At 47.6% G+C, this 20,332-nt stretch overlaps 2 protein-coding genes across 7 annotated transcripts; one reads left to right on the top strand and one right to left on the bottom strand.

Moving 5' to 3' along the window:
- Positions 1-1,130: 1,130 nt before the first annotated feature.
- ATP6V1G2 (ATPase H+ transporting V1 subunit G2) lies at positions 1,131-3,219 on the bottom strand. The gene is made up of 3 exons (XM_058554801.1): positions 3,138-3,219; positions 2,765-2,865; positions 1,131-2,258 (listed from the first exon to the last, which is right to left on the bottom strand). Exons 1-3 carry the CDS (start codon positions 3,217-3,219, stop codon positions 2,085-2,087), a joined length of 357 nt encoding a protein of 118 aa, XP_058410784.1. The 3' UTR covers positions 1,131-2,084.
- On the top strand, positions 3,177-11,732 carry NFKBIL1 (NFKB inhibitor like 1). Of its 6 annotated transcripts, none has more exons than XM_058554796.1 (4): positions 3,177-3,259; positions 4,777-5,053; positions 10,530-10,751; positions 10,931-11,732. In XM_058554796.1, exons 1-4 carry the CDS (start codon positions 3,230-3,232, stop codon positions 11,515-11,517), a joined length of 1,116 nt encoding a protein of 371 aa, XP_058410779.1. In that variant the 5' UTR covers positions 3,177-3,229; the 3' UTR covers positions 11,518-11,732. The 6 variants fall into 6 exon arrangements, with proteins under 6 accessions (XP_058410779.1, XP_058410783.1, XP_058410782.1 ...); XM_058554800.1 differs by lacking the exon at positions 3,177-3,259 and adding an exon at positions 3,443-3,506; XM_058554799.1 differs by lacking the exon at positions 3,177-3,259 and adding an exon at positions 3,763-4,164.
- The last annotated feature ends 8,600 nt before the right edge of the window (positions 11,733-20,332 follow it).

Raw genomic sequence — 20,332 nt, 5'->3', positions numbered from 1 at the left:
GGGGTCGTGCCCTTACCCTTTCCCCAGCCGTGGGGACAGTGGGCGGCATTTGCCAAAATAATGTTAGCCGATGTAGCTGATGCCCCAGGGGCCCTGAGGCTGGTGGGCAGGGGCTGCGAGTCAGGAGGGTGTTCTGAATCCGAGTGGGGATCCGGGGTCTACATCCTGCCCCAAGTGTTAAAGCCAAATGATAGGGCTTGAGGGTCATACAACATTCCATAAATATTGTTAATTCGACCAGAATGTTGTTAGCCCCGCCCCCAACAGCTCCATTGTTCAGCCTGGATCTTTTCCCTGAATAAAATATTTGATACGCCCATCTTTGATTTGCTACAGAAGTCAGACATGACGTCTTGCTGCTCAACAAAAATGACAGCAAAGGTATCGCCCTTTACCTGTTACCCACACTTAACCATTTAACACTAAGCGGTAGGACCCATTATTCCCATTCTATAGACAAATAAACAGACTTAGAGAAATAAAACATGTCCAAAGTAATACAGTTAGCAGGGTGACAAAGCCAGGATGTAAACACCTCTTATTCTCTATTGTATCCTGCCTCCTTGCTTAAGGAGTCTGGTTAATAAATACACTACGGATTACCTCATTGGTTCAAGTCCTTGGTGAAGCAGGCTTGCTTTCTGGGGCCAAAAGAAATAACAATGATCCAAGGATAGTTTTATAGAAGGGCAGTTTTTCCAACCCTAAATACCAATTTACTCACAGTATTTATCAATTGCCTACCCTGTGCGCAGAGCTATCCTAGAATCTGGGGACACAGCAGTGAACAGCCCTGTCATCACAGAGTTCACATAACAGGGGAAACAACACATAAACACATCAAGTAACAGTAAGTGCTATGAAGGAAAATAAAGCAAAGTACGGGGCAAAAAGTGCTTGTCCCTACATCCCAGCTTTTCTCTACAGTTGCCAAGTATAGTCCTCAGGTTCCCAAATAAGGAACCACATGTTTCTCACTTGAGGGAAATAATAACATACTATTTGCTGTTGTTTCTCCAAGTTTCAAAGGACATCCATTTTGGGTGTTTGGGGAATATGTAAACAAGGAACAAGAGAGTGACTGAAAATGAGAAATGATGAAGCAAAAGGAGGCTGCTTCCACACACCAATTGATTTGCCCATAGCTATTTTATTGACACTTCTTTATTGTTACAAAGGGAAAGTAAGGTGTTGAGGATGTAGAAAGGAGGGCCATGCATTCGAAGGGACACAGCATCACTTTAGATCTCAAGAAGCAGTGAGCATCTGATGGGTCTTTGGGGAAATAGGAAAAGGGGAAAATCTAATAAAGAGAAAGACCAATTTAGAGAAAAAGAGTGGCTAAGAAATGCAAAATCTTCCTGGAACCACTGCAGAGGGGCTAAATGAGGTCATCATTTCATCTTTTCATGGATCATAAGGTCTCTGAGAAAAGAGAGGTGGGAAGAACTAATTCTTCAGAGAATTACTCAGGTCACAGAATGAATGAGCAGAATTAGAGAACCACGGACAGAAGTGAGGAAGCTGTGTTTAGGCTTTGGCAGGGAGGCAGGGAGTGGGAATAATATCACAGGGTTGCCATTTATTGAATCAGCTACCACAAGGCAGACACCATGCCAGGCTCTTTACAGAATGATTCCTAATCATTGCAACCCCATAAGGTAGGCATTACTATTATTATTATCATTCTAGTCTTGCAGAGGAGGACACTGAGGCTACAGGTTAAGTAGCTTGTGCTGGTTGCACAGCCAGCAAGTGGAAGGGTCAGGAGAGGGTCCCAAGCCTGCCAGGCTCTGAAGTCAGGGTGTTTTGCACATCTCTACTTCTCCATGCTGCAAATTTCACAGAGGTGTCGGATCAGAGTGACTTGAGAGTTTAAAGGTCCAAGTGAAGGTTAAAGAACAATAAGGAGATTCAGGTCTGAGCAAGATATTTATAAATTTCACAGAAGAATTACTGGATCCTGCCTCCTAGACTTTCTAGGGAATGGAAAGGAGAGAAGGATGCTGGTGGGAGGTGATTTTGACATGGGAATTTCTTTGAGGCAGGGCATTGGCAGGAGGAGTCAGGCCCTACAGTGGGTCCTAGGCAGCAATCCGGTAGTTGGGGTGGACCTGGGGCCTGACGTCGCAGACCATGCCAAGAAGCTGGGCCAGGACGCGTTCACGGTTTCTCTGCTGGGAGCTCTGCATGCCTTGCACCTGGCGCCTTGTAGCCTGCTCCACCTCAGCCGACAGGTTCCCCTGGGAGCCCATGGCCTGTGGTTTGGGGAAGGGGTGGAAGAGAGAAAGGAAAAAGCAGAAACAGAGAAAGAAGGGTCCAGGCATGTGGAGAGAAAGATCCTGGAGCAACGCCAGGAAGAAAGGCCCTCTCCAAAACCACCCCCATCCCACAGAAATAGCCAGACAGCAAAGAGAGCAACACAATCCCCTTTCCTCTAAAACCTGACATGCAACTTCATCCTAAAACAGACTGTGCAATCCCCACCACCTCACCATCCATTACCTTAAAACTCTGCCCTCCACCCCAAATGTCATCATGCTCCACATAGACTGTGGTAATTCCCCCCACAAGCTGTACAAGTCCTTCAAAACTCCAGACTCTCTTACATATCACAAAGCCTGACCAGTGTCATGGTCCCCGCCAGGGTCCCCTTCAGCCCTTTACCACCTTATTTTCTTGTAGAATCACCCTGTATACACCTCACCAGATACACTCACCAACTTGCACCCCAGAGTCCCATCCCAACTCCCCGACAACTCACCGCCTGCTGCTTGCTCTGGAATTCCTGCTCTCGCTCTCTGCGGTATTGCTCCACTTCCGTCTGTGCCTCCTCTTTTGCCTGCTTCAGACGCCGGGCCTTCCCTGGAGGCAGAAGAAAGGACAGGGGATGGGGGTAGACTCCCCCACAAATTGTGATAGTAGGGGTCAGTCCTTTCCAGAAAGTTATTCTGCCTTCTCTCAGCCAACCAGGTGCTAGATTTTAACACCCACCCATATATTCCCTCCTAATCAGCCACCCCAGTCCCCAGCTCTCTCCCCACCAGCCTTGGGTTTTCCTAAGGACCCAAATGTTTGTTGTCCCCCCACCCTCAATTTTCTTTCCAGACTCCTAAGGGAGAGAAGAAGATTCTCACTCTTTCTGGCATCTGCCACCTTCTCAGCCGCCCGCTTCTCGGCTTGCAGGAGCTGCTGGATACCCTGGGACTGGCTGGCCATTTCTGTCGTTATGGCCGATGCTGTTGTGGATGCTACCAAGGTACCAGATGGCTTCCCGCCCCCCTCCAATTTCTCCTCCTCCTCTAGCTCGTTGCTGCAGTCCTCCACTACTCCTGGGTCTTAGTGCGCCCCTTTCGCTCAGCCTCCTGCACAAGGTGTCTCCCCCAAACTGATCCTCTCATTGATGGCTGGTCCTCCTCTCCCACCTCTCACTCTGGCAGTACCCAGAAGGACCGTCTGGGAGCAGCAGAGACCAGGCCCAAAGCTGCCCGCTAACATCACGGCAGGTGCAGGGCTTTCCTGGTCGGAACGTCTAGGAATGGGGGCAGGGTGAGAGAGGGAGGAGTATTTGGGAGAGGAGGCATACACGGGCTGAGAATGGGGTGAGAAGGTAAGAAAGTCAACGTGTCGGGTGTTGGAGAAGAGTATGCTGGGCTCCTCTGAATTCTTCCAACTTCTCTTCCCCTCTTTTTTCCCTCTCGCTCCCGTTTCAATCTCCTCCTTTTTCTACATCTTTCCCAAGTCCCAATTCTGCATCCATCTCACTTGCCTTGTCCTACAGTTGTTTCCTTATGTCTTTTCGTGTCTGTTTTTTTCCCTTTTGTGATCTGTCCCTGTTCTTGGCCTCACTGTGGTTGTTTTTGTTTTGCATCTTCATTGTGATTTTTATCCTGTCTTTATCTCTCCTGTCTTCATTCTTTGTCTTCTCATCTTTCCTCTGTCACTAAACCGTCGCCTCTCCCCTCCCAGTTGCGGGAGGCGGGGATAAACCTCCAAATCGCCCTCCTTTCTCCGCGCCCTGCCTCTGCTCCTTTTCCTCGCCTAGAATCCAGTCTTCCGGTTTCAGACGGACCCTTTATCTTAAGTTCTCTAGTTTCCCTCCGGAGGCCAGACTGAGGAAACAACCCCCCCCACCCCCGCACAGTCGGGGAGGAACGACATCCGGTAACGCGCCTCACAGTTCATTTCCGCCTTTTACCTGCGCCTCTGCCTGCGCCATTTCCGGCAGCCTAGAGTGTCTCCGACCTTCCCACCTTCTTTCCTCCGAGCGCGTTAAACACAGGCCTCGGGCCTACAGCTTTGGGGGTACTTAGGGGGGCGGGGGCCAGGTCTGATGAGTAACCCCTCCCCCCAGGTCCCAGAGGGAGAAGCCTCTACCTCTGTCTGCCGGGTACATTATATTCAATTTCTAGATCATTATTTGAAATTATCTGTGACTTTTTTTTAATTCAAATTTCTGCTGATGAAAATGTCCCCCATCAGTCTCTATTCATCTTTCTCAAAATCTTTTATTAAAAATCTACCTGGGCTAATGAGCCTCAAAGCAATTATTTACCCTTTTCTCAAATTTTACATTAAAAAATTAAATCTGTGACCCCAGCCACCTTCAACATTTTTTTCCAGTCCATCATCTGGTAAGGGATGAGGGTTAGGATCTGAAGATCCAAGAAGAAACAGAGAACCGAAGGGAGGAACAGAGGGAATGTATGGAATGGAGGGGGAGGGAGCAGCCAAGGCTGGGCTCCTGACTGCTGCCTTTTTTTCCTTCTTCCTCAGCCCAAGAGTTCCATGGCCTCCACTTCCCGCCGCCAACGTCGAGAGCGTCGTTTCCGTCGTTACTTGTCTGCAGGACGGCTAGTCCGAGCCCAGGCCCTCCTCCAGAGACACCCAGGCCTTGATATAGATGCTGGGGAGCCCCCACCACTGCACCGGGCCTGTGCCCGCCACGATGCACCTGCCCTGTGCCTGCTTCTTCGGCTGGGGGCCGACCCTGCCCACCAGGACCGCCATGGGGACACGGCGCTGCACGCTGCTGCCCGCCAGGGCCCTGATGGTGAGTCAGCCTGGTGGGGAATAAGGTCATGGGCAACTGATCGGGTCTGAGATAAAGTCCAACAGTGGAAAAATAAGCTCGTTATTTGGTCAGTGGGACCTAGGGAGGTAGTTAACCAAGTTGGCATGTGGCTGTCATTTGTGCCTTTACGTTACTGAGCTACCATTGTCCGAAGAGCCGAACGTTCCCAAAACAGCAACTGATCTTCAAATTCCACGTCTTTCTAGATTAGTAGCTGTTTGTCTCTTGACTAGTTGTTTGCCTGTGGCATAAAAAGTAGGATAGAGAGTAGGTTCTGGAGTTAGATTGCCTGGGTTCAAATCCCAGCTCCACAATTAATAGCTGTGTATTCTAGGGCAAGTTACTAAACTTCTCTGAGGCTTAGTGCCCATGTGCAAAACTAAATTATAACAACCCTTGCTATGTGCCAGGTGCTTGTCACAAAGCAACTCATTTAATCCTCACAACAACCCTGTGAATTGTAAGTACTAATATCCCCTGTTTCTCAGATGAGGAAACAGCACAGAGAAGTTAACTAATTTGCCAAAGTCACACAACTATTAAGTGGTAGAGCAGGGGGTGTAACTCAGGCAGCTTAGCTAGACCATTCGTGGTCTTAATGATGGCATTGTCCTGTGTGATAGACAGTGTATAATAGACAGTGTGTGTAGTTTCAGATCAGCTCTTCAAATCCCAAAAACATCTGAGTTCTGAAAGACCGTTGACACAGAGGGTTTCAGATGGGGACCTGCTGATAGTGTGGTGGCAGTGGAGGCGGCTCAGTAGAGGTGTAGCCCTCCTTAGGAAAATGAAAGGTGAAACCCTTTTTCCCCTTCTAGAGTAGGGACGTTAGAGGAAAACCTCTAGGTTGGGATGAACAACCTTCACTCAGTTTGATTGCTGCTGTTATCATATAGCAAAAATCCTGCTTTTTCAAAATTTCCTTTAACATAAGTGAGATAGGCTGGCATATTCAGATTTTTTTTTTAACTTAAAAACAAACAAAGGAGGTTTACAAAGTGCAGGCATCTAACTCAACAACTGACGTGCATGGCGACAGAGCAGAGTACCCTCAGACAGACCTCAGATCTCCAAGTTCTGGCTCTACCACTTACAGGCTGTGTGACAGGGACATGCAGCTTAACCTCTGTGAACCTAATTTGCCTCTCTGAAATGGAGGTTGTGATGAGTAAATGAGGCACTTCGTGCAGTTTTGGCACTCACTGGCTGATGAGTATTGTTATTTTTATCCTTATATTATTCAATTAAGGCTTTTTGAGTAATAAAAATGTCCTTCATAGTATGTGCTATGGAAGGAAGCATAGTAGGTGCTTCCTTCATTGTAGTGAATTCTAAGAAACATGTGAAATTGATATTGTTATCCCATTTACAGAAGAGGAAAGCAGGGTCCAGAAGGTTCAGGAACTTTCTGAAGTCTCACAGCTGATAGGTCATTGTTTTCCAAAGGAGAGCCTGCACTCAGGTGTACTCTCAGGGCTTGCTTCCACCTGCTCCCCTGCCAGCCCTGCCACCAGGTGGCCTTCTAACTCTTTGGTAGAAAGGCCCATCTCAATTCAGCTTCCAGCTGCTTCAGAGACCACTCTGCCTTAAAATGCAAATATTTTCTTTGAATCTATGAAATGACCCAGAAGCCCTTGGGGGGACGGGCAGTGTTCCCCTCAGTTCCCGTATTAGGTCCGAGGAATGTGTCAGTTCATGCTGGATTGGTTGGGCTGGGTTGTCACACCCAGTGAGATGTCCGTGAATGGCCTCTATCTTTGGGGCTTTTGGTAACTTCTATTTGGGACCTATCACCTCATGGGGAAGTGATCTTAGCTGTCAGAGACTCCTGTATAAACACACCTTAGACAATATCCATTCTCTACATACAGCAAGAGTTAGTGAACACTGAGAAACAGGGGGTCATGTTCTCACAATCTTTGCAAAAAAAATAAAGTCCAAAGCCAGCCTGGTATTTTTTTGATGTAACATTCGCTGCACTTCTGCTCTGTGCCAGCACGGTACCAGATGTTTGTCATCCATTACCCACTTTGATCTGCACAGAAGTAGGCTGTGGCCCCATTTTACAGATGGCTAAGCCATCAGTTTATGTTCCATTTGCCTTTCTAGCCTTACCTCCCACGGCACACCCACAAACCCGCGACTCCAGCTACGTGGCTCTGTCTTCAGTGACCTCAAGCATGTTGTTCAGAAGCTTGCCTGCCTGTCTCTTGCCTGTCACCTTCCTGTCCCCCTGATTTCCACTTTGCTAACTTATCCTCCCTTCTCAGCCCAAAGTAAGCCCCACCTCCTCACTGAAGCCCTTTCCAACCTCCCTACTCACTGTTACCTTTCCCTCCTCTGAGCCTTAGTCAATCGTCACTCAATATAAGCTTCTGATATTGGCATTTTTAAAAAGTGTATTGTACCAGTCAGTATAACATCCCTTTAAGGTAGAAATCACGTCTTGTTATGGATAAGGGAAGAGCAGTGCTTCCATCACTAAGACAAAGTGCATTTTTATTCCACAAAACTTTTTTTCATATTTATTTTTCCCAGTATAAAAGCACGACATATTAATGAAAGAACATTGGGAAAAGTTGATCTGTACCGCTAAATTGATGATAAAGTTGGTGTTTCAAATCACTGGAGGGGGGTGAACTATTTAATAAACAGTTGGAACATTTGGCTTCTCTGGGGAAAAAGTCTTACCTCTGACCTGACTCAAAAGTAAACTGTAGCAGGTTAAACACCTAGATATGGCAGGAAGGGTACATACCAAATTCATGGGTGGAGTTTCCCTGGGGGAATAAAACTTGGAAGGCAGTGTGAAAGAAAACTTTAGCTTTCTCTATGATGATTTTCTTTCTTTAAAATAAGATGTTGCAAAAATGAAAATATATTAACACACCCCGTGATGGGACCAGGGATGCTTATTGTACTTTACTTTGTACTTTTTTGAATTTTTTATATTTCTAAAAATAAAAATAAATATAGTAGAAAAAAACACAAAGCAATATTTTTATAATCCTTTGGAGTGGAGAAAGCCTTCCTAAGAATGAAATAAAGTCAAAAGCTATAAAAGAAAATATTGATACAGATTTAACTACATAAAAATTTTTAAAAGATGCGAGTAAATATTTACAATATATGTAGCAGACACAAAGCGTTGATATTTATACTATGTAAAGAGCTCTCAATCTACATACGTAATTTCCAGGGGAATAGTAGACAAAGAATATGAACAAGTTATTCATAAAAGAAACACAAAGAGCCAAAAAGCGTATGAAAAAGAACAAAATTTCATTATAAAGTCATTTTTTTCCACCTATCACATAGGCAAATGAAAAGGGTTGGTGATATCAATTTTGGTAAAGGACAATGCGGCACTCGTATTCTTGGTAGGCGTGTACATTGGCACAAACTTTTTGAGAGTAATTTGGCAAAATCGCGCATGTTCTTTGACTCAGAAATTCCATTTCTGAGAATCTACCCCACAGAAATACTGTAAGGAGTCCACAAAGGCATATATATATGAGACTGATCACTTTTGGAAACAAAGTTTGTCGATTCGAGGTGGGAAGGTTTATTTGTTTCATACACACAGTGGAACACTACATAGTCATAAAAAGGAATGAGGTAGACTGCTTATACTCCTGTGGAAAAATATAAATGAGATGTTACATGAAAAAAGCAAGTTGCCAAACAATTCATAGTATGGTCACATATCTTTGGGAAAAAATTGTCATATGTTTGCTTTTATATGCCCCAAGACAGGACTGGAAGTGACCATAGCAAACCGTTAACAATGATTAAATTTATTTTTCATTCTTTAAAAAGAAAATTTCATATTAGTTATATCCCTTTCACATTAAAATATCAATTAAATAAGATTGGGGAAAGCCACCCATAGTCCTACCACCCAGAGACTAGAATTTTTACATATTTCCTTCCAGTCTATTTTTTTTAACCATAGGATTTGGTTTCTTTTTTTACACAGTTGTGATCGGATCTTATGTACAGTTTTGTAGCCAGCTTTTTCCACACACAAACATCATTTTTAGTGGCTACTAAATATTCTGTACCATATTTTACTTATCATGTTTTATAGTTGGAGGCCTTACTCCTTAAAACCTATGAATATAAAAACCTCATGCAAACCTAAGCACCCACCCACCCTCACACCTGCCGTGAAAGCTGGTGGGGAATATACAGTTGAAAGACAGGACCGGGAACTTGCTGGGTGGGCCAAGTTGGGAGGTGTTGTGAAAGGTCACCCATGTACTAAAGGGACGTACCCCTCCCCTCGTCCTGATGTGGTTTGGGTTGGGTGGCACTCAGGTGTGCCGGAAGATGATGGGTGGGGGGCAGTGGGCCTTGGCCAGCCAAGGCTGGGCCCATCTTGTCTTCCTGCCTTCCTGACAGTGACAGGACAATCCTTGCCCTGTCCCATACTTTTGCCAGATAGCCAGTACTTTCCAGCACCACAAAATAAAGACTTAAGGACTGCCGGCCCATTTCCTCCTGCCCTAGGGAGAGAAAGTAGGTCCACAGGAAGGGAGGGTGCCTCGCTCACCTTCTTCTGTCCTGAGAGTGAAAGAGGCGGTTGGTGGCTGTGGTGGGTTTACCTGGCCAGGGTTAGGGTGCTGAGTTGGCAGTGAAGTGAGCAGCGTGGCACCTGGCGGACACTGGAGCAGATGCAGTGAGGTCAGGGCTCAGGAAGAGGGGAGCTCAGGAATGTCGGTCCCTGTCCTGTTTTCCCCCAGCCTCCTGTCAGCCAGCCCCTGAGTGGGACCCTCTATCTCAGCCCCTTTCCCCTGCCCTAGGTCAGCAGTCATTTGGAAAGAGCTTGCTCTGCTGCTGGGAACATTTCTGTGACTCAAACTCGTTGCTCTTCTGGACCTTCTACCTCCCCACTCCCTCCCAACATGCCCTGGGGAAGGCTGGCTGAGAGGAATTCCCCTGAAAACATTTATTTTACTCAGTTTATTGAAAAGTGATATAAAAAGATAACTGTTATATATTTGTATATTTATAAAGGTATAGAGGAGAATGTTCAGATATTTTACCAGTCTGAAGTATAGATTTGGGTGAGAAACACAATAAGAGATATAAAGTGACAATATTTTCAAGCCAGAAATGGAATACATAGTCAGAGGTTTTTGACATTGCCCTAGGTGCCTGGAGGGGGGCTGGAAAATGTCATTTGACATCATAGAGCTCCCAGGACACTAAAATAGTTTGTGGGGACACAGGTCAGAATATTTTCAACTACCACACTTATGCATGAGGTAAACTATCAGTAAATATTTGTCAGTGACGGTGATTTCCTAATACCCAGGAGGCTTCCATGTGGGCAACCCTTTCCATTGCTCTAAGACCAAGGGAGTGAGTGACCGGCAGGATTCAAGATGGCGGCAGGATTCAAGGAGTGGGAGTCCCAGCTAACTTCTGCTCACTGCTCTCCCACCAACAGCCTACACGGACTTCTTCCTGCCACTGCTGAGTCGCTGTCCCTCTGCCATGGGAATAAAGAATAAGGATGGGGAGACCCCTGGGCAAATTCTAGGCTGGGGACCTCCCTGGGATTCTGCTGAAGAGGAGGAAGAAGATGAGGCCTCCAAGGAGCAGGAGTGGAGGCAGAAGCTGCAGGGAGAGCTGGAAGATGAGTGGCAGGAGGTCATTGGGAGGTTTGAAGGTGAGGAATCCATTCCCATCCACAACCGCCCTTCTTCCCTGTTGGCTGCTTTTCCTACACCCATCGCGTGAATGCTCCCACTGGCCTCCTATGCCCCTTCCTCTATACTGCCTGCCTCTCTTACCCATCACCTTCTCACGGCCTCTCCCCGACCACCCCCATCCTGCCCTCCCAAACAGATGATGCTTCCCATGAGACCCAGGAACCCGAATCTTTCGCAGCCTGGTCAGATCGCTTGGCCCGGGAACATGCCCAGAAGCGCCAGCAGCAGCGAGAGGCAGAGGGAGCCTGCCGACCCCCACGGGCTGAGGGCTCCAGTCAGAGCTGGCGGCAGCAGGAGGAGGAGCAGCGGCTCTTCCGAGAGCGAGCCCGGGCCAAGGAGGAAGAACTGCGTGAGAGCCAAGCCAGGAGGGCGCAGGAGGCTCGCGGGGACCGAGGGCCGGAGCTAGCCAGGGCCGGACCCAGGGCAGAGCACCCCGGAGGAGCAGGGAGGGGCAGCCTCTGGCGCTTTGGTGATGTGCCCTGGCCCTGTCCTGGGGGAGGGGACCCAGAGGCCATGGCTGCAGCCCTGGTGGCCAGGGGTCCCCCCTTGGAGGAGCAGGGGGCTCTGAGGAGGTACTTGAGGGTCCAGCAGGTCCGCTGGCACCCTGACCGCTTCTTGCAGCGATTCCGAAGCCAGATTGAGACCTGGGAGCTGGGCCGCGTGATGGGAGCTGTGACAGCCCTTTCTCAGGCCCTGAATCGCCATGCGGAGGCCCTCAAGTGAGCCCAGGGAAAGAGCGTGAACTGCAGGGAATGCTGCCTTAGGGGCAGGGCAGTAGGAAGGGTATGTCAGGGATGACGAGGAAGAGGCAGATGCTGCACGGCAGAGGATATAGGGTGGGAGCGAAACTTGTAGTGAGCGGGGGCGGGGGGAGTATGGGCCACCACCGCCACTCCTTGCCTCTGCCGTTTCCTAATAAGACCTGGTTCCACATATCACTCCCAGTGTCTCCTCTGCCTTTTTCCATTACTGTGGTTTTCATCACCCATGACATCTCCTTGCCCGCCCCGCCTGCCAAAACCCACAGCTCCTACACACCTGTGTCACGCATGCACACGCTAACACGTGCGCTCAACTGGAGACAAGAAGCCCCCCGTTCGTCCACCCGCAAGGTTGGCCCTCAGAAGGCCCAGTTTGCCCTCTAGTCTCACTCCACTCCCTACACTGGGCTTCTCTCCGCTCTGTAGTCAGCGGCCAGAGAAATAGATGTGAACAGAGGCAAAAAAGGGAACAAAACCAGTTTCCCTCCCCTCCCCAGCTCCCCAGCCAGAACCACATCCTCCTCCCCACTTAACACCCCCTTCCCCCAACGCAGGGCTTTCCCTTTGCTGAGTCACTGAATGATCCGAGTTGGGGGCAGCTGGAGCTGGGGGACCATGAGGAGGTTGTGGGAGGACAGGATAGAAACAGAATGGAGGGAGGAAGAGCCTGTGGGGGAGTGGAATTTCGGTTGCTAAAATTAGGAGCAGGGGAAGGAGGCGGAAATAGCCGAATTATGTAACCTGGGTTGTCTGTTCTTGGGCAACCAGGGATCCACACCCGAGGCTCTCTCTCCCCTCTAGCTTCTCAGTCCTCTCTCTCCTCTCCAGGGTGCCAATCCTTGGCTCCCTCCAACCAGCTTCTGCCCCATCCCAAACCTGGGCTTCATCTCTGGGCAGCCCAGGCTTGGCCTTCCAGATAAACATCTTCTTTTCCTGAGGTTGAGGAAAAGGTCCCGAGGGGTGGAGAGAGAGGGTCTGGGATTCCCATGGAGGAAGGTGGGGAGCGCTATCCCTCCCACTGTTTATACTCAGTTCCCACTCCAGCTCCACGGAACTGGGATAGGAAATTGTAGACAGTACCACACCCCGCTGCCATCCCCCAAAATACATCTGGGAACTTGGCGAAAAGAAAGGGCAGGACTGAAAGGACAGTGCAGGCATGCTCTGCTGTGTGCACAGCCTGCACGTGGTTATATCAGAGAGTCTTATGATCAGAAACTTATTTTTCGTGTTTGGAACCCCAGTCTACACAGGAGAGTCCCAGGAGTAGAAGTGGAGGGCGGTAGGGGACAGGGAGGAGGAGCCTCTGGAAGCATGGGAACATGGGGTAGGCATGAGACCCTCAGAGAAGACAGAGAGCCAAGAGGCCCAAGGCCTCTGAGGGACCAGACAGATGTTCAGGGGGCAGGAGGAGGAGGGACTGATGAGAAAGATCCTGTGAGAGGAAGCTGCTGTGATTCAGAGAAGAGACTGTGAGCTGTGAGCAACCCAGGCGTCCGGTTCCTCTCACAGGCCGGAGATTTCGGAAGTGGCATGCAAAGAGCCCGGGTTGGAGTTGGGGGGAGTTGGGGTTAGGATCCCTAAGCTGGGGGTTGAGAGGTAAGCAGCAGCAAACTTTGGTGTCCAGATTTGCTCCTCCACCCGGGAGAATTTTCTCTGGTTTTTAAGCACATCATTTCCCTCCTGCAAGAGTTACATAAAACCAAAGCAAAATAAGCCAATACCTGGCCCCCTAGACCTCCCTCTTTTCAACATCCCTCCGTGGTGTCGGGCCCCCAGCCCTGTTGGGGGTTCCCCTGAGATGAGGGCTGTTCACTTTCTCTGACCACACCGTTTCCGCTTCTGTGTCTCTTGTTTCCTAGGCTGATAAAAATACTGAGCCCTAGAGGCCCTGGCTTCCTCTGACCCCCTGGGGCCAGGCAGCAGGCATCCTGTCCAGCACGGTGGGGGCAGGGAGGGGGCCCTGGGATCCCCAAGGGATGACTCAGTGCCTACCATGAAACCCTGGGGAAGTGGAAGTGTGCGTATCTGCTCTCTAGAGCTGGAACGAGGAATTGATCCTCAGGGAGGATGCAGTGGGGTTCAGTTAGAGAAACACGATTGGGAGCAAGATTAGTGAGATTGGGGTGTGTTATTTGGGGGACTGGGGTTGGGGCAGGTTTGAGTTAAGTTAGAAAAAGGATCTGGAAGGGACTCTATTCAGTGCAGTTCAACGAAGCCTCCAGTAGCCTAAAGATAAATACAAACTTTGTTTCAAGTTTACATTCCAGTAGGAGAGGCAGGCCCATAGCTAACTGACCGTGATTCAAGGCAAGCTGAGTAGACGTTAGAGTAAGGTACAGCAGATTTAGAAAAGGGGGCGGTGAACTCCATCTGAAAGCACACGAGGTCTCTGAAAAGGGAGAGAGCATTTGAGCTGGTGCTGATGAATGGGTAGGATTTCTGTGGGTGGAGGTGGATGGAAGGGCTCCAGAGTTAAATGAAGTGGCTTGAGCAGAGGCCAGGAGTCAGAAAACACAGAGTATGTTGAGGAAAAGTTGAGTGTCCTGAGGTAGATGAAGTACAGGTGTGAGGGAGCATGTGTTGAAGAAAGGACTGCAGAATGCCAAGGCAAAGGATTTGGACTTCATCTGTGGGCAGTGGCACTGTGACAACTGTGAAGAAGAGGGAGGACAGGAAAGTGCTGTGGGAGTACAGACAAGGAGTAAAGAAGAAAACAGCTCTCACTCTTTGAACACCTACTATGTGTTAACCATGTCAAGCCCTTTACCTAGCATCAGTAATCCTGCCAACAACTGTCCAAAAGGTGGTGGTGGATCTCCATTACAAAGATGAGGAAACTGAGGCTCATAAACCTACTGTAACTTGCCTAAGGCCACACAGCTAGAAAGTAGTGGAATTAGCATTAAACTCATCTTACTCCAAAACTCGTGTACTTTGTACTTAGGTCCCAATAACTCCAAATGGCATTAAAGGAGGGAACAGATTTCATAAACTTTGAGAGGATAAGTCATTAGGACATGACAACTGATTGGGCCCTGGGAGTGAGGGAAGAGGAGTCTTAGGTGACTCCAAATCTTGAGCTGAGGGGATTGGAAAGATGATAATGCCCTAAACCAAGGAGGAGATGCGTGGCTGAGGGGAAAGATAAGCTAATTTCAGACGATCTATAAATTTTTATTAAGCAACCTTATAGGAGTGGGGCACTCTGCTAGATAGTGGGTATAAATGAAATAGTCACTGCCCTCATAGAACTTGTAGTCTAATGAGGCAAACAATGTACAAGTAACAACTACAGGTAATAATGGGAGGTGCACCTGCTTGAAGTAATAAAGTGCTTGAAGAAGACCTGCTGAGTTTGAGGTGCTAGCATGACACTCAAGTGGAGATTTCTGGCAAGCAGATCTAGAGCTCGAGAGAGAAGTTTGAGCTGAAGGGATAGATTTGGGCATTGTTCCATTCCCAGTGGAGATTGAGCCTCTGAGTGGACAGGATCACCAAGAGAGGGGGTGATCAGCAGACCCCTGAGGATGATCAAAGAAGAGGAACCAGTAAAGGAGAGAGGTTGGGAGAGCAGTCAGAAGTAGGACAAGGGAGGGGTGTGCCAAGCAGAGCCTAGGCGGCTGCGTCTAATGCTTCAAAGAGGTCTGGCAGGGGAGGGTTGAAAAGATCCTTTGGGTTCAGGAACTAGACGATTACAAATTTTGAGAAAACAGTTTCCACTTACCAGAGGGGCAGAAATCACTTTACATGGGTTGAGGAATGAGTAGGAGGTGAGGAAAGGGAGGCGGTGGGTACAAAGTCATAGAATGGTAAATACAGAAGATAGCTAAGAATCATCTCTAGTTCAACCCACAGATTTTACAGATGAGGAAAATTTTACTAGTTCCCGAAAAAGTAGTTAAGGGGGCTGGTCTCGAGACATCACACAGAAAAGGAAGGTGAGAGATGGAATGGACATTTGGGGGAGAAAGAGAGTCCAGGGAATGATTTTTTATTTTCAAGAAATAAAATTGAGGGACCGGCCCTGTGGCACAGCAGTTAAGTGTGCACACTACGCTGCCGCGGCCCAGGGTTCGCAGGTCCGGGCTCACACTGACGCACTGGTTGTCAAGCCATGTTGTGGCAGCATGCCATATAAAGTGGAGGAAGATGGGCGTGGATGTTAGCCCAGGGCCAATCTTCCTCAGCAAAAAGGAGGAGGATTGGCATTGGATGTTAGCTCAGGGCTCATCTTCGTCACAAAAAAAAAAGAAGAAGAAGAAGTAAAATTGAGTATGTAGAATGAAGGGAAGGCTCATGAAGAGAGAGAGATACTGAAAACATAAGGGGCGAAAGAATATAGTAAAGACAGAGGAAGTGGGATACAGAGTCCAAAGGATCAGCCTTGGGCAGGAGAAAGAATCCTGAGTCAAGAAGAAAGGAAAGATGAAACAAAGTGGAGGGAAAAGAAGGAAGTAAAGAGATCCACCTTGGATGACCTTAAGCTCAATAAAATAGCTGACAGCATCATCAACTGAGAGTAAAGAGGTAAGATGGAGGGTGTCATAGACATGGAGATTTAGAACATCACCTGCAGGAGTCTAACGGACTCACCAAAGCAGGATTAAGGAACACTGAGGGCCGGCCTCGTGGCTTAGCGGTTAAGTGCATGCGCTCTACTACTGGCGGCCCGGGTTCGGATCCTGGGTGCGCACCAACGCACTGCTTCTCCGGCCATGCTGAGGCCGCGTCCCACATACAGCAACTAGAAGGATGTGCAACTATGACATACAACTATCTACCAGGGCTTTAGGGGAACAAAAAAAAGGAGGAGGATTGGCAATAGATGTTAGCTCAGAGCCGGTCTTCCTCAGCGAAAAGAGGAGGATTAGTATGGATGTTAGCTCAGGGCTGATCTTCCTCACAAATAAATAAATAAATAAATGAATGAATGAATGAATGAATGAATGAACACTGAGAGCTCTCCAAGGTTAGATGGCCAGGATTGGTAGTAGGCCTCTTAGGGTAACATGACTCTCTCCTGCAGTGCTTGGCAGCCTAGGAGAAAGACCAAGAATGAGACCATTGAGTTTACCCAAATCACGTTTTTCAAAGTCGTCTTGGTAGAAAATCAGATAGATAAGTGATTCTAAAGTACTAGCGAAAGCAGATGAAATTTTTGACCATACAGTACAAGTTAAACCAAATAGACAAGCAAAACAAGGAAGGAAGAAGGAATTGGAAGTCTTGGTGAGAATGAAGAACTGATTTGATGGGAGGGAGAGAGAAGGAGATATGAAAGATGGGTGGTTGTGATGAGGGAAAATTCAGAGTTCAAGATCTCAAAGGTGTAGCCCTTCCAAGTGATGCTGAGGTTTGAGGTACCACCTTGCTCATGGGTGGCTAAAGTGGAGCAGAGAAAGAGGCTGTAAAGCTCTTGGAGTTGAGCAAGTTGAAGCACTGAGAAGCCAGAGTGTAAGACTCATCTGATCGGTGTGGTTTTGAAGTCACTAAAGATGATGATAGAGGATGAGATATGGAGAGAAACTGAGCTGGATATACAAGTTGTTAAGTGCATGGTAGAGATGTTGGTGGAGAAGATTGTGCTGTGAAGACCGGAAGAGCATGGCAAATGCAAAAGGCATGGGCTCCAAGAGAGGAGGAAGAGGTTATCAGTTATGCAGAGAGGAGACAGAATAGTGGCCTCTCCTCTGCCCCCTGCCCCTAGTGATGGTGGTGGAAGAAAGAGCAGCCTTCACCAAAGAAAGAAGGAGCATCCTTAGGGAAAAGCTGGGTTTCAAAGTGCCAAAGGAAGATGCTTTCAAAAATGAAATAGAGGGTTTGAGTACATGAGGAGTTACACAGAATATTGTGAAATGGACTGGTAGAAGCATCCGTTGTGGGGTAGGGAATCACATCCAGGAGGTTAAATCCCAGTGAGAGTTCTGGAGAAGAAGACAAAGTCTGGAGGGTTTGGTTCTGGAAGCAAGAGGCTGCTGCTTCAGGAATTTAGACACATTGCATTTATTGTGAGGGAAATCGTTGAAGGCGTCTTAGGGGGATGCACAAGATAAGGTATCTCTTCCAGTTCCATGGCTTTAAATGCCATCTTCATGTTGACGACTCCCACTGTTCTCTTTCTAGTTCTGACTTTGCCTCTGAAATGCAGACTCATATCCAGCTGCCAAGTGACATTTCCATGTGCATGTCTGTCCAGTAGATTTAGACTTAACGCATCCAAAATTGATTGAACTCTTGGTTCTCCCACCCCATCAGAATCCTGCTTTTCTCCCAGTCTCCCCATCTTCCATGCCCTCCCCATCCATCTAATCCGTCATCTAGTTCTGTCAATTCTACCCCTGAAATATATCCCATTATATCCCAAATTTATCTGCGTCTCTCTGTCTTCATGGCTGCCATCATCTTCTCTCCAAGACTACTGCAACTGCCTGCTAACTGGTGTCCCAGCTTTCAATCTTGCCCCTGCAGTCCAGTCTAAGCACAGGAGCCACAATGATTTTTTAAAAGCATAAATCCAATCACCTCTGCCTCACACCTATCTCTTTCTCTCACATGTACACACACACTGACACCCTCCAACACTTCCCATGGTTGATTAAAATCCAGATGTTTTACTTCTCCTTGCTTGGCCCCTGCCCTCCTCTCTGACCTAATCTCCCACCCCTCTCCCACTCTCTCTGCTCCAGCCACACTGGCCCCCTTTCTGTTCCTCAACACCCCCAGCTCATGTCCACCTTCCAGCATTTGCAGTAGCTCTTCCCTTTGCCTGGAATGCTTCTCCCCCAGACCTTCACCCAATCACTCTTACTTGTCATTTGGGTCTCAGCTTAAATGCCACTTCCTCAGGGAGGACTTTCCTGACTACTGTGTCTAAAGTAGTTCTCAGCCATTCTTATCACGTGCCCTATCTTATTTCCTCATAGCACTACTTACTGATTTCTTCTTCAGTGTATTTCTTTTTTGCCTTGCCTCACTAGCATGTAAGCCCCATGAGTGCCGGAACCTTGTCTGACTTGATTGCCGCTATAGAACAGTGCCCAGCACATAGTAGGAATTCAAAAAATACTTATTAAATGGAGGGAAGGATAGATAAGTACATAGTAGGAATTCAATAAATACTTATTAAATGGAGGGAAGGATAGATAATGGAATAAAGCAGTATAAAGCTCAACTTTAGGTTTGTGGCTCAGATTGGACTTACATTTAGAGTCAGGTTTAATTATAAAGTTAGGAATGGGGATGAGTCAAGATTAGCTCTAGAATCAGGGTTGGGTTAGTTTAGAGGATAAGTTTTAGTTGAGGATTCACTTATTGGGATGTGTTTAGATTTGAGGTTAGGGTTGAGTCTGAGTTGTGATTTGGGTTGAGGTTAAATTTGGGTTAGGGTCAAAGTTGGTATTAAAACCCATTTAGGTTTTGAGGCAAGTTCAAATTTGAGGCTAATGTCATTTCAGCCTCAGTTGGAGGCCTCAGAGATTTCGTTGGTTTCTCCACAGAGACCACTATAGAGACTGTATGTCCCTGAGTTTGGGGCACAAGACTCCAGTCATCACCCCTCCCACCCAGGGAAAGCCCCAAACCAACTGTTGGTCTCCTCAAGAAAGAAACCGAATTTCACACAACCTCCGAAACTGAGATTGAAACCAAGATTGGCCCATCTCAAGGAGCATCCTTCAGCACATCGTAAACGCCCGTGACACAGAGCCTCAGCCCAGTTCTTGCCCTTCCTTCCTCTCTGTCTCTCATGTCTCCCCATCACTCCTTCTCACCTTCCCCTTTTTGTCCCTCAATTCCACAGTCTTCCTCTCTGACCTAAGTCTCTCCCATTCTCTCTGTTTCTCACTGCTAATTACAACACCATTTTATATTTTAATATAGCTGAGTTCTCTCAGTCCATCAGCTCCTACCATTAGAGAGGCAGAAAGAGACAACAGAAAGAAAAAGAGACCCACGGAGAAAGAGGGACACAGAGAAAAGGAAAGGAGCAGGCACCAAGAGGGAAACCAACAGTGACACAAGACATAGTCAAGTTAAAAGAATAAGAAGCAGCCAAGATACAGGCCAAGATATTTAAAAGGGGCGTCTGTGACTGCTCTTCTTCCATCACATCTGGTCAGCCTCCAAACCAGTAGATTTTGCCTAGAAACTCTTCTTTTCCATTCTCCTGCTGCTGCCTCGATATAAATGCAGGCTCTTGTCATCTCCTTGCTGGTTTATTGCAAAACTCTCCTAACTGGTATTCAAACTTCCAGTTTCCCCCCTCGCCCCGCAATTCCCATACCCCAATCCATTCTTCACGTAGCTTGCTCATTTTTCTAGTATACTAATCTGCATGGGTCCCTCTCTCACTTAAAATTTTTGGTGGCTCCTCATTATAATTAGAATGAAATCCAAACTTCTTTTTTTGGTTTTCAACCCCTCAGGATGTGTTCTCAGCTCACCTCCCAAGCCTCATCTCTGCTCCTTCTGTTTGTACCCAGTTGCACATCTCAGCAGACTTCATAGTCTCTTTTACCTCCAGTCTTTGCACAGACTATTTCTTCCATCTGGAACTTTCCTCACCATCTTCTTTGCTCAGTACTTGATGCCTGAATCACCTCTTCCCCAGGCCAAAGTTTGATGGCTTTTCTATGAGCTGCCATAAGCCCAGTGTCATGGAACTTATCACACTTTACTGTAATTATCTGATAACTTAGCACACTGGTCTTTGAGCTCCTGGAGGTCAGCAGACTGTCTTTCACATCTGTGTCCTTGTACAAGGTGCTCAGTAAATG

This window comes from Diceros bicornis, chromosome 14 (assembly GCF_020826845.1).
Source record: "Diceros bicornis minor isolate mBicDic1 chromosome 14, mDicBic1.mat.cur, whole genome shotgun sequence".
Lineage (NCBI taxonomy): Eukaryota > Metazoa > Chordata > Mammalia > Perissodactyla > Rhinocerotidae > Diceros > Diceros bicornis.
The sequence above is the reverse complement of the archived record's forward strand: the minus strand, read 5'-3'. Positions and strand labels throughout refer to the sequence as shown.

Excerpts from the sequence above, each read along its gene's own strand:
- ATP6V1G2 (XM_058554801.1), bottom strand. The coding sequence starts at position 3,219 with ATGGCCAGCCAGTCCCAGGGTATCCAGCAGCTCCTGCAAGCCGAGAAG. Across the intron at positions 2,866-3,137 it reads GGTGGCAGATGCCAGAAAGA|GGAAGGCCCGGCGTCTGAAG; the intron begins GTGAGAATCTTC and ends TTCTGCCTCCAG. Across the intron at positions 2,259-2,764 it reads TCCAGAGCAAGCAGCAGGCG|GCCATGGGCTCCCAGGGGAA; the intron begins GTGAGTTGTCGG and ends CCCAAACCACAG.
- NFKBIL1 (XM_058554795.1), top strand. The coding sequence starts at position 4,334 with ATGAGTAACCCCTCCCCCCAGGTCCCAGAGGGAGAAGCCTCTACCTCT. Across the intron at positions 5,054-10,529 it reads TGCCCGCCAGGGCCCTGATG|CCTACACGGACTTCTTCCTG; the intron begins GTGAGTCAGCCT and ends TCCCACCAACAG. Across the intron at positions 10,752-10,930 it reads GGTCATTGGGAGGTTTGAAG|ATGATGCTTCCCATGAGACC; the intron begins GTGAGGAATCCA and ends CCTCCCAAACAG.